The sequence below is a fragment of the Misgurnus anguillicaudatus genome, chromosome 20 (assembly GCF_027580225.2).
Source record: "Misgurnus anguillicaudatus chromosome 20, ASM2758022v2, whole genome shotgun sequence".
In the NCBI taxonomy this organism is placed as follows: Eukaryota; Metazoa; Chordata; class Actinopteri; order Cypriniformes; family Cobitidae; genus Misgurnus; species Misgurnus anguillicaudatus.
Window position 1 is genome coordinate 7,403,133 of NC_073356.2, and position 13,841 is coordinate 7,416,973.

The 13,841-nt window shown below is 35.7% G+C and overlaps 1 protein-coding gene across 6 annotated transcripts in view; it reads left to right on the forward strand.

The window, feature by feature from the left end:
- Positions 1-13,841, forward strand: part of ptprua (protein tyrosine phosphatase receptor type Ua) — a 322,971-nt gene that overhangs the window by 162,898 nt on the left and 146,232 nt on the right. For all 6 annotated transcript variants that reach the window (XM_055219240.2, XM_055219242.2, XM_055219243.2 and 3 more), the window contains exon 4: positions 11,367-11,448. In XM_055219240.2, the coding sequence (XP_055075215.1) occupies positions 11,367-11,448 (82 nt within the window). The remainder of the gene's footprint in view (positions 1-11,366; positions 11,449-13,841) is intronic.

Consider the following 13,841-nt stretch of genomic DNA (forward strand, 5'->3'; position numbering starts at 1 on the left):
TGTTATTTCCTTTTAGAAGCAATATTAATGGGAGGAGAGTAGGCTATTACATTTTGCCAGAGGAACATACTTTTTTTTTAAATATATAGTTTTGCCAAACCTATGCTATGTTTAATTTGCTTGAGAAAAGAGGAGAAATCACGAGGAGAAGTCAAATCAGGTTTTTCAAAACTTCTTTTACCCTTCATCTTTCGTCCTCCGGTTCTTCTTAGTGTGCTTTTATTTAGCTGGAATTTCACACTCCGCCGTCCGCGTTTTCATTGCGATGACCTGCCGTGGTCTCTATACTAATTTGTGCTGCTCTTTGTAGATTGCAATGGTCATTATGGAAATGTGTTTGTCATTATTGTGCCTGTGCATTTTATTTGCACCTTTGTAGTAAATCACACGCAAATCGTTGGACATCGCTATTGCGTTTTGGAGCATGCAGCGCATTTACTCACGACGGCTAATATAAATATATTAATGATAAAATAAAATTACATTTAAAGTTGTCCTTTTTACAATGCTTTCCTCACAAAAATCAATCGTATGTCAATGACTGGACAAACCAAGGACATTTTTATTAAAAGTAAATTACATCAAAGCAAAATCTAAATCTTTTCCCTACGCGTACCCCCGGCTGGGAATCACTGCTCTTAACTTTAACTCAGCCTCATATCAGACAACAAATACATTCACAGCCAGCAACTCAAAGAAATACGATGTCTATCAGCTAACCGTGCCTGTTCAACAATAAAGCAGCAGGAGACACAGTCTTGCCTTTGTTAGCAGAGCAACTAAAGGTTATGGGGAGGGATGAGTGATACGGTGTAATTGGCCATTCGGGAGTTAAGATCTGTAACCTCAGAAGAGAGGAGATCTCACATCAAATTCATTGATGGACCAAACCAGCAGTGTGTTGTGCTGAATCACGAGTGTGAACACTGCCATAGTAGTTTACAGGAGCAACCGTTTTTGGGTTTAGGTTTTTACAAATGTTTATGAATTATTTTGTTGGGTGAGCACAAGATTGCCATGTTTATTGAAAGAGCAGAGAAAATGAAAGAGTTGGTTTCATACAGGTATTGAGATTACTTTCAAGAATAGAAGACACATAACTGTTCACTTTTCACAAACAAAAAAATGAGAAGAATTATAGTTTATTTTCCTTTGTTAACAAGCATTGTTCAATACTGTGAAGGTGCGTTTTCAAAACTCTTCACACATTCAGCAAAAAAAGTCAGTGCAGACCAAACCGTGAATTATGTTCCATTGCTTTCAGACAAAATGCAATCAGTGACCACATTTGTCAAAATTCTCAAACTCTTTTCTCATTCATAATTCACAACCTGCCGAACTACACTACAGTTGCGCTCATAAGCCATTTATTATCAATCACCTGAGTTTACTCATCATAAATCATAATGAAAACAGAGACTACCCACATGATCCTGATCAAAAGTTTACCCACCCTGGTGATTTTGGCTTGATAACATGCACACAAGTTGGGTTTGAAAGGCTGTTAAAGAAAACCATCCTCACCTGTCATCTGTTTGCTTGTAATTAGTGTTAAGTGTGTATAAAAGGTCAATGAGTTTCTGGACTCCTGACAAACCCTTGCATCTTTTTTGAGTCATGGGAAAAGCAAAAGAATTGTCAAAGGATCTGCAAGGAAAGATAGTTGAACTGTATAAAACAGGAAAGGGATATAAAAGGTATCCAAAGAATGCCATCAGCAGTGTTCAAACTGGAATTAAGAAGTGGAAAATTAAGGGTTTTGTTGAAGCCACAACCACCAGGAAAATCATTCGGGATGCAAAGAAAAACCCCACAGAGAACTTCAGGTGAAATACAGGACTTTGTGAAAACATGTGGTGTGGCTGTTTCAAGATGCACAATAAGGAGGCACTTGAAGAAATGGCTGCATGGTCGAGTAGCCAGAGGAAAGCCATTACTACACAAATGCCACTGTGTGTATCCCACTTACAATACGCCAAACAACACAGAGACGAGCCTTAAACCTTTTGGCACAAAGTCATTTAGATTGATGAGACCAAAATTGAACTTTTTGGCCAAAACCATAAACGCTACATTTGGAGAGGAGTCAACAAGGCCTATGATGAAAGGTACACCATTCCCACTGATGTTTTGGGGATGTGTGAGTTACAAAGGCACAGGATATTTGGTCAAAATTGATGGCAAGATTAATGCAGTATGTTATCAAAAATACTGAAGGAAAATTTGCACTCATCAGCCCGGAAGCTGCGCATGGGACATACTTGGTCATTGCAACATGACAATAATCCAAAACACAAGGCCAAGTCGACCTGTCATTGGCTACAACAGAATAAAGTGAAGGTTCTGGAGTCGCTTGACCTCAATATCACCGAGCCAATCTGGGGAGATCTCAAACGTGCAGTTCATGCAAGACAGCCCTTGAATTTACAGGAACTGAAGACTTTTTGCCAAGAAGAAAGGGCACCTTTACCATCGGAGAAGATAAAGAGCCTCATCCACAACTAAGACTTCAAGCTATCATTGATGTTAAAGGGGGCAATGCACGCTATTAACAACTGGGGTGTGTAAACTTTTGATCAGGGTCATTTGGGTAGTTTCTGTTGTCATTATGATTTATGATTTGATTGATAATAAATGGCGTCAGCCAAACACTAACTACTGTGAAAGAGTGAAGTGAGTGAAAGAAACGTTTTTGTGTTATCATTAATATTCTCTGAAAAATAGCAAAGAAATCATAAATTCTGCCAGTTATGAGCACAACTTAAATGCTAACACACTGCATTTTGAAATGGAAAACACAATCAAACAGAATGATGCCAAATTGCGTGCATGTATTTTTCTCGATTGCTGGAAACAATTCTGGGTACAATTCACCATTTTCTTAAATCTTCAGACACAATTTTAAAATGTCACAGCCAACAGAACAAACAGCTAACTTCTAATTTCAATCCTAATATAAACTGTGCCTTCAGATGATACACACGTACTGTCAAAACCACTGGAGGGATTCATTCAAAACACACTTACCAAATGCATACCAAATAAGTTTTCAGATCAGTAAATTTGAACTTTATGAAATTACAGCACTGGCTGATAACTCTTTCAGAAACAACCCTGACAAAAGAAATGCGAAACAGTACTGTAATAAATACCTCTTTCATAATTGGATAAAGAAATACTGTTCTGATTTCGACAAAAAACAGACCTTTGAAATATCACACTGACAAAACATGTAAGGGAGATATTTACATTTTCAAAAGCACAAAGGCATCAAATGTACAGGTTACTCAGCATCAGCGTCTCAGATCTGTGTCAGGCCATACAGTACCCAACAGGCAATTTTGGCTAGAATAAATTTGGGCTGTCAGTAAAAGTCTGATAGACTTCCAACCCAAGCCCAAAAATAGATGATGCGTATACGCTTAGAACATGTAAAAGAAATGAAAGCAAACACTTTAAACACCTGTTAACTTTGCTTACATGATGGAATATCGTACATCCCGCTAGTTATTTTAGCAAACATGGCATGTAACCAAATTATTTAGGTTATTTAGGATAGAAGTGAACTCATAAGCTCTATTCAGATTACATAGAGAAGCAATTTTTATCAGAGCTTTTCAATGACTTTAGTCCCGTTTAATTGCTCCATGTCAGTTATCATTACGGGCAATGTCAGTAAAGGTTTCGGCAACTTTTACATTCTACAAAAAGGTTGGGAGAAATTACCTCAGGTAATACTAATCCAGTGTGAATAGACCAGTGGCCGGTTGCATAAAACTTTAAGACTTTAAGTTAGTCACAAATTTTTTTCTTCAAGACTGATAATAACTGTTTTAAGTATGCTACATAAAAAGGTAAATTGGTCTAATTTAAATCCAAATAGTAAGACTGATTATCCCTATCTAATTTCTAGTTAGTCAGAATCATTCTTAAGACGCAGTCTTAATGTCACGGCTATGTTTATGCAACCGGCCACAGCTATAAATATACACATAAATATTTCCTGTAATTTTGCAAGTTTTTAAGAAAAATATGGAAGCGCTTGAAAAAGCATTTAATTGCGTTCTAGATCGGGTGATTCTCACGAAAACTTGGTTTTAAACATGTCAAGCATGAAAATGTAAAAATTGCTTAAATTTACTTTTTTCCCACCAGACATTGAAAAACAAAGTCTGGAGTAAATGGGAAAATTTATTTAAAAACTTTTACTTATCATTTAACACTTTTTGTAACATAATTTAAAAAATTAGTCCTAAAAAATCTCATTACCGCAACAGTCAGAAAACATCAACACTGACATATTTTCAAAATGACATGACAAACCTGAAAGAACATAATTTGGAGATTCTGCACATGCATTTAAAATCAAAGTATTATGCTTCTATTAATTAAATTAACATTTAATAAGCATCTGTTGCGGTAATGATAATCAAAATGTCGTGTAAGCATTCTGACAAGACAATATTTCAAATTAACTGTAAAAAATGATCTTACCTGGTAGCCATCTTGAAGTAACTGGTCCATGTGCTTAGTCACTCAAAATCAAACTTTATTGAAATTCTGTATGTGTGCTTAAACTGTTCTCAAAAAGTGTTGCGGAGGATGAGAACATCAGGCATGGACACATCATTTTCCAAATTTTTCTTCATTATTATTATACATGAATATTTAGTAAATATTTTTTCTGTCATCTAAAGTAGTCTAGCAAAAAATCAATTTTTTTTTTTTTGTGTTAATTTGATTAAATTACAACATAACGCATGTTCAAACACAGCCAGACACATTGTGGTAATGAGAATTTCAGCAGAAAATGAGATAAAATTTCCAATTATAAATTCTTATGTTGAAATCACACATTGTGCAAGGTAGAACACAGTATTGTGTTAATTCTGATGCTTTTTAATGTTACTATATTACACTTTTTAAATCTAAGATCATTAGTGCCGTGGTGTTTCAATGGTTTCGTGAGAATCACCCAATCGTTTCTGACTTTCAGTTTTCCCCAGTCCCCAAAATCTTCAGCTACTTTTTGATATTTACTCTCAACTATTTGATAAATGTGTGGATATGCAACATGCTCTCAAACTTATGTTCTCTCTAAAAATGCTCTAAAGCGCACAGCGCATGGCCTAAATGGGCATGTCCGGTTCCACCTTTGCTAGTTTAACGACGGGAAAAATGGTTTATGTGCCGAGCGGAGGGTCGAAAAGGTTTGTTCCTATACTTGTAATGAGTAATGGGTGTGTTTTGGGAGTCTCAGCTCTCATCCCCTTTAAAAGCCAGTTGCACTGGCGCTATGTTTAATCCCTATTTAGATTACAGACTTTGTAAACTGAAAAAACCTAAGCGGAAGAAGACAACCATTTAAGATTAATGTTCAATAATTGTGTTGTTTTTCACTTGTATTGAAATTTTTATTTTTTGGATTAAAACTTTTAAAAGCCGTTTTCTTTCAGTCGTAGAAGTAAAAATAGCAGGCTTTTAATTGCTGTAAATGTATTGATAACCTACATAATCATTGTAATGTCATAAAATAATTTGCAAATATGCAAGAAAAGGTTTGTACTCTAAAAATACAAACACGAGATAAAGAATTTACAAACGTGCGGAGAGCCGAAATGTTTCAGCACTAAAACAGCGCCATGGGATTTTTACAAAGCATTACTTAAATGTTTCTCATCTCACAATATCCACAGGTACAGAGTCATCATATACAATAAATAAATAAATAAATAAAGCATTTAAAAAACATTTAAAAACAGATGCATTTGTTTAAAGCAAAGCCTTTATTTACTTACCAGGCTACAAGGTGAAGCAGCTCTTTACGCCTTCTAACGTTTCGTAATCTGTCCTCATTTATGTCCAAGAGACTCAAAAATATTTTTTACATTTTCATATTCAAAAGCTTTTTTGTGCTGCTGCGCATTCATGTGTGTGATTAGCAAACCCGCGTTGTCGTCCCATTTATAGGCGCATTTTACTAACGCGCTCTTTAAATAACAAAAAAAAATATTGCGCCATTATTGCCTTAAAATAGCAACGTGCCAACAATCCGCCTGAACACACCTTGTTTTCAGACCAGAACGCCCATGGGCGCAACATTGGGCGCAAATGCATTTGCTATTTAAACAACGTGGCGCTAAACGTGAAAATTATAATTGCGCTGGGTTGAAACTAGCAAAAGACACTTCCGTCGTGCATTGTACTGCATTTGCGCCGGGTGTATGATGTGCCTGTGTGTTTCCTACCTGGTTCAATTTCGAGTTTTCTTGTTGCCGCCACATTGCGTGTTTGCACATGTGATATCAGAAAATAACGTAATATTCACGTGACCACGAGGGAGGTGACGGCTCTGCGTAATCAAATTACCCCTTCCACTTCTGAATGTTTTACTGAGATTTCTAATCCTGTGCGAATTGACCATCAATAATACAGACGTCCTGTGGTAAAGTTGCATTACTCCATCTACCTCCGTATAACTAATCATGTCTGTATAGGGCTATAGCCGGAATATAGTTATATAGTTAGCTGTCATTTCACTGTCTCTGTTATTGCTTGCTGGGGTAATATCTCATCAACATCACAAATGATGCTTGCTTTTGCCAGGCAGCATGAGAAAAATGCCCTTGTGTGCCTTGATATACTCCACAGACACATCTCCACAGGCGTCCAGCATTGCTTCCAGGAGGTTTTGGTGTACGCAGGGGTTGCGGTCATACACTTTCAACCACCATGCTGAGAGAAATTTGGATTCAGAAATGGGGAAAATGCTGCCAAAAAAATGAACCTGAGGTGGTCATTAAACCAGGTCCTATTTTTTGACTCTTTATTTTTGATTTTAAGTCTTTGCACCTGGAGAAAGGTGTGCTTTTTGAGTTTAGCTTCTGACTTGAGTTAATTATATTAAAGCATGTGTTTGCTTATTAAATTTATAATGTAACAAATTATTTATTTGGTCACTTTTGTGTATATTTTTACAGAATGAATTTTCAATATTGATGCATGTGTGGAAACAGGTTAATTGCATTTACAGTTATGGGAAATCTCTGTGTGTGTTTGGGAATGACATAATGGCATAATTTTTGTGCTACAGAAACCAGTTTTTGTGTTTAAGCAATCGAGAAAAACTATTACAGAAAATCTTGTGTGAAAATAAAGTGTGATTGGAGCAACCATGGATATCCCAGGCCAAAGAGGAACTAAAATAATATTACGATCTGTGCACTGTCCAATGATTGGCCCCATAATACAGAGAGGCTCATTTTTTTTCGGGATGACCTGCATAACGGACAGCAGAGGAGAGAAGGCACATCAAACTTCTCTACCTTTATTGTTGTGTGGGATAATGTGACATTCAAGCACTTTGTTACAGTTTTTGTTAGTACTGTAAACCTCATAGAGGATTTTTCTCTATGTGGAGCTATATCCACCTCCAAACGTTATGACCACCATCCACACAAAAAGATGACTTTACTGGAGGCAATGAATGTGGGGTGTGAGGACATTTCTCCTAAAGACCGCCAGGGTTGACCGTACTTTCCAAGATGCATTGCCAGAGAAGACATCAGATGTGATGTAGATATGTTTTGCCATTTGCAAAAAAAAGGGAGGCTAAAACCTTCACAGTAATTTACAATAATTGAACAACTACACCTGTTGTTACAGTAATGTGATGATTATTATTGTAGTCCTGGAATTTCAGGATTTTCCCTCTTTCCCACTCATTAACTGAAATTTCAAAGATTTAGTACTATATTTAAAGAAAGAAAATTGCCAAATTTCTGATTAATTCACATGATTTACACTGTAAAAATTTTTGTAGAAATTACAATGTTATTGCAGCTGGGTTGCCGGTAATTTACTGTAGATTTAAATTTCAGTTATTTACTGGCAAGAGTTTGTTCAAAGTTACATAATTTACAGAAATATAGAAAAAAAGAAAAATATCTTTACAGAATAAAACTATACAATAACAGCCTCATGCAAAGCATTCTGGGAACCAGAAATCATCATCAACCTTTTTCTGTTTTTTGCTTCAGATTTTGTTTCCCAGAATGTTTTGCTTGATGTTGTTTTTTTTTAGTTTTACTCTGTAAAGACAAAGACTTGTAAATGTTTAATGTTCCTTTAACTTTGAACAAAATGTTGCCAGTAAAAAAACATGAATTTAAATCTACGGTAAGTTACCGGCAACCCAGCTGCAATTTCTACGGAATTGTTTTTACATAATTATTTTAACATATTCTACTATAGAAAATCTTAGTGAAAAGTTAATTTAATAAAATAAAGTGAAAAATTGTTATTCTCTAATAAAATACTGATTTGTGAAAAATCATTTCAATTTTATAAATAATAGTTCATAATTTATGTAATGCTCCCTGTTGTAAGTGTTTTTTAGGTCAGTGTGTTATAAATATATTGGTCTAAATCAGTTTTGGAGGTGAAATTAACTGTTTGGCCAACATTCATGTTGGTAGTGCAGACTATGAAAAGTTTTGAAAATGCGGTTTCAGTGTAGTATGAGTTTCAATATGAGCAACTCGAAAAAAATTGTAAAGGGGCCTTTTACGCGACAATGATTTTAACCGCAAACTGGAAAGTGTTTATGTGGTTTGGCTGTTTGTTTACACCACAACAGCATTTTGGGGTCCTAAAAATGTAAATCTCTGAAGACGAGCTTCGAAGTGCAACTTTTTGATAATAATACCATTTTCATCTCCGTGTAAACTACGTAAACGTAAATCAGTGATAATAATGACACCATGCGTGTGATAAATCAGTCTATATGTATGCGCGAGTATAAACAACAAAGGTGGCCTATAGGACTGTGTTCGTGCTGCTCAAGAAACTGAGTTTATTAACGCCAATAAAGTTTCAAAAACTTTGCCATTGTTCAGTCCAGGGTCACTTGTAGTAATAAACCTACCTCATCATCCATCTAAACAAAATTGCTCAATGCTGCTCGCCACATTGATTGTTGTATTTATCGCTCTATGAAAGAATGTGCATGTGTGCAGGTGTATAGTGTTTTTTTTTACAAGGCAACATCACTATTTATTGGCCTGGCATATGTAATACAGAGTATTTAGTCGTCTTTGTGGATCTGTGAACATGCAGATCTTTTTTGAGTCTTTTTACTACATTGTTGTGTAATCAAGCAGAATAAACAATAGGTATGTCTACACAAACAGTGAAGCAGAACACACTTTAGCATTTTTGAGCTTTTTATGCAATACCAATGTTTTAACATGTCTGTATGTAAAGTCTGTGCAAATGATTTTCAATTGTTTCTAAACACATTATAAATGTTATAAATGTATTGCTGAAACACATTACAAAGACTGTTGAACTATGTAGTACTGAATTGTGTAGTTACACCGTCAAACAGTTTTTCCACATTTCTGTGTTCAGGATTATTTGTGGTAGGGGCGGGGCTAAAGTGGTGGCTTGATGATGCACTGGAGCCACCGTGCATGGCCCCGCCCCAACACAAATAATCCTGAACACAGAAATCCACTGAATGGATCCTGAGCATCCATTCAGGTTGTAGCAGTATTTGAAAGTTGAAAGAGACGGCAGCTTTCCCGCGAGTGGGTGTGGTTTCAGCACCAGCAGTGAACACGTCCCCATTATTTCAGGACAAAAGATCCTGCCGGTTTTACAAAATTTATTTATTTATTTGACTTTTTTAATCATTAGAATTTGACTTTACAGGTAATTTAATTAACACAGATTTTAATACAGTTTTTATGCTGTATACGCTATAGATATTGAATGATGGTAGGTCCTATTTAATTTATATCTTAAAGGGGCCATGGCACAAGACTTTTTTAAGATGTCAAATAAATCTTTGGTGTCCCCAGAGGACATATGTGAAGTTTTAGCTCAAAACACCATATAAATAATTTATTATAGCATGTTTAAATTGCCACTTTGTAGGTGTGTGCAAAAATGTGCTGTTTTGGGTGTGGCCTTTAAAATGCAAATGAGCTGATTAAATTCAAACACTGATCACAATGATGGTGGTTTGTTGCAATTATAACTCAATTGTGCTTTTCTCTGCACTAAATGGCAGGGCTGTGGTTGGATAGTGCAGATTAAGGGGTGGTATTATTATAATAAGAGCCCCTTATGACATCATAAGGAGAGACACATTTCAACAACCTATTTTTTCATGTGCTTGTAGAGAATGGTTTACCAAAACTAAGTTACTGGGTTGATTGTTTTCACATTTTCTAGGTTGATATAAGCACTGGGGACCCAATCATAGCACTTAAAAAAGGAAAAAGTCATGCCATGGCCCCTTTAATATGTTTAACATTTTTGTCATTTCTGACAGTAACATTTTACTTCCCATATTTTTGACTTGACATGCAAAAATATGCATATTTATCATATTACATATTAACTCATTCCCCACCAGCCTTTTTTTGAAAAGTTGCCCACCAGCATTTTTTGTGATTTTCACAAAATGCCTTCCAGGAACATTTTCTAAAAATATATAAACATACAAATATATCAAATGAAAAAACAGACCCTCTGCTTTCAACAAACAAACAAAATGGGGAAAAAAGTTTTATCCTATATATATATATTTTTTTTCTGTTTATAAACTCTTAAACATGGAAATACAATTTTTTTTTTAGAAAAAAAGCTGAAATAATTGCATTTATGTGAAGGAATTTTGTTAGAAATCAGATTCAGAAGATTATAAAACATACATGGAGTGTAAAATTAATAAATTATTTTTAGCTTCAGTTTTTTTTAGGGGTGGGCATAGATTAATCTAGATTAATTAATCTCATACAAAATAAAAGTAATTTTTGCATAATATATGGGTTTGTGATGTGTGTAAATATTAAGTATATTTAAACACACACACATACATATATATATATACATTTAAGAAATGTTTTATTTAAATACCGTTTTTTATTTATATATAATTTAGAATATTTAAAAATATAAATAAATATATATATACACATCTAAATGTTTCTTAAATACATACATGAATGTGTGTGTATTTGTATGTACATGGTGATTGCACACAGCGCAAATTCATATGTTATGCAAAAAAAATTATTTTATTTTGTATGAGATTTATCTAGATTAATCTATGCCCAGCTCTAGTTTTTTTATAAATTGGGTGTTTTTTTATCTAGTGGATAACCGCGGTATTACAGATAACCGGAAAAACTCATCAGGAACACTTTTTAATGCAAATTGTTTTCTCTTAATTAAAGAGATAACTCGTCAATGGCGGGGAAAGAGTCTATAATATTTAATGTGTGGTTTTATTACCGTTTGCTTGCTGTGTAGCAGGTCTGTTTCATCTTATTCTTTCTTTATCTCTTTCTCCACAGATCATATTTGAGGCCACAGTCTCACCTGAGCAGAAGGGTTACATCGGTCTGGATGATATAGTGCTGTTAAACTATCCTTGCTGTAAGTTCTGTCTCTCAGCAAACACGTACACATGCACACACGTTTTCATTGACCTTTTCCAGTCTAGAGGAAGGCGTATAACCGGGTCAGAGCCCCCGGAGAGAGACACAAAGGTTCCCATTTCCTCCTGTCAGAGCTTCAGGGTGCCCGCTTTTGATCTGAATAGCCATCAAGGAAGACAATTATGCAATGACACTTTTGCTTCCACTTCTCTTGTTCTTGCTCCACATCATCTTCCTGTAGGTGACCTTTTGTGCTGATATCTCTCAGCCCCTGCGGTGGACGTCTCAGATTCGTTTCTTTATACGCGTTGGCTCTCATGCCCTGTGTGTCATTGCTTAATCTGTTGCTTTAGTCAGGTGTGAATGAGTGTGAGTGTCTCGTGTCCGTCTCTACGCTGTTATTTTTACCTCACAAGTTCCCTGAGTCCACACACACGCACACACACCTGATGACACTTTCTCCATTAACGCGGCGGGAGACTTGCGTTGTTGGATGCCGCATGATTCAGCCCTTGTCATTTCAGCGGCGCACCGTATATCTTTGTACCTGCTGACTTTTGGGAAATGTGGTGCAGTCGTGCTGTCATGAATGCTGGGGAAAAGGTGATTGTATGTTTGCTTTTAAATTCAAGAGCTCAGTTTGCTTCGTGCTTTAATTTGGATCGTGTTACTGAGTCGAAACATTTCTGCATTTAAATTTGAAAACCCACGGCCAGAGCATGATTGCAGATGCAAGAGAAGCAGGAAACTAATTGATACACGAAGAGCTTGAAAACTCAGAGTTACATAAATTGAAAGGTTTATCTGTTTTGCACCAGTCCACAGTAAGATGATGGTACAAAAGGGCTGTCGGTGGTTGTGTTTTGACACGAACATGGTTTCAGCTTTTACAGATTTCCACTATTTAGTAAGGCCAAATTATAGTGTGCTTAGAACCATTCAACTGTACTTCATAATAAAATATTTACGTCACTGTAACTATATTATATACAATCTTATTGTACGTTCAATCTAAACCCATGACCTACCAGTTGAGCTACAGGAACATGTTCACTACTTCATGTTCTACTTCACAAGTTTTTAAGGCTAGGTTTGTTTACATTTTGTATTTTTAGATAAAATAAATCAATGTTTTTACCCCTGTCGCCTGGCTACTTCTAGACACCCGGTCATTTTAAAGCATTGTACCGAAATGCTAATAAAAGCTGTATTATAGTGTTTGAAAATTGCAAGGCTTTGAGATGTCTGAAAACCTTTGAAATTGATTTTCTTGGTATGCATTTTTCCTAAACATTTGAAAATCTCTTCTGGAGCTTGTAATTGCACTAAAATCATTGCTTTCTCCCCAAGAACGTTGGAAAATATTTTTGCTTTCAATCTGCCAGTTTTGCCTTTGTATCATACTTTTACTTTACTAGTTTTCATTACTGCCTGTACATACAAGCATATGTGTGCTTGCACTGCATTTTAATTTGAAATTCCTATCAAACTGATGAAGTACCTTGTGTCTCAATTCGTTCCCTAGCTCCTGAGGTCGTGAATCAGTATATCGTGTACACGAGTTCGGGACCCTAGCTCTCTTGACATTGGGACACTGTTCACTTATTATTTTGTCACGTGGCTGCTTAAGCGCGTTGTGATCACTCACAGCTGTTACTCAACATTTCTCTGACTTAATTTTAAACATCTCTTACATATCCGTGCATAAAATTGAAGAAATATAATTACATTTTAAATAAATAAATATATATATACAGTGGATATAAAAAGTCTACACACCCTTGTTAAATTTGCATGTTTTTGTGATTTATAAAATGAAACCAAGATGAATCACTTTGGAACCCGTTCCAACTTAACTCCCCACTTCAAACCCGTATACCAAAGTGAATAACACCAAGAACAATCCTGTGGTGAAAAAATGGCAAGTAAAGTCGTAGAATAACCAGGCTGCACAAGTGTGCACACCCCCTAACAATAGTGATTGTGGCAGTGTTCAGAAGCAACCAACTACATTTAGACTTAAGTTAAATATGAAGTAGTACATACCTCTCATCAATTAAAATAACTTTTTAACTATTAATGAAGTGTGCCTGGTCCTCCTAAGTATCTTCCCAGTGTCTGAGTATCATCCCACTGAAAAAGCCATTGTCTGTGTAGAGCTTACTCAGCAGGTACATGACATGATCCCATTATTGAAAAATATCAATCAACAGAGGGTTAAAAACATTTCCAAGACCCTGAATATACCATGGAGTAAAAACAATAATCCACAAGTGGAGAAAATATAGCACAACATTGACGTTACTAAGACCAGGCATCCACCTATAATTTAAGAGAAAACCAGGAAAAAAATGGTAAGGAAGGCTGCCAAGAGTCCTACAGCAACATTAA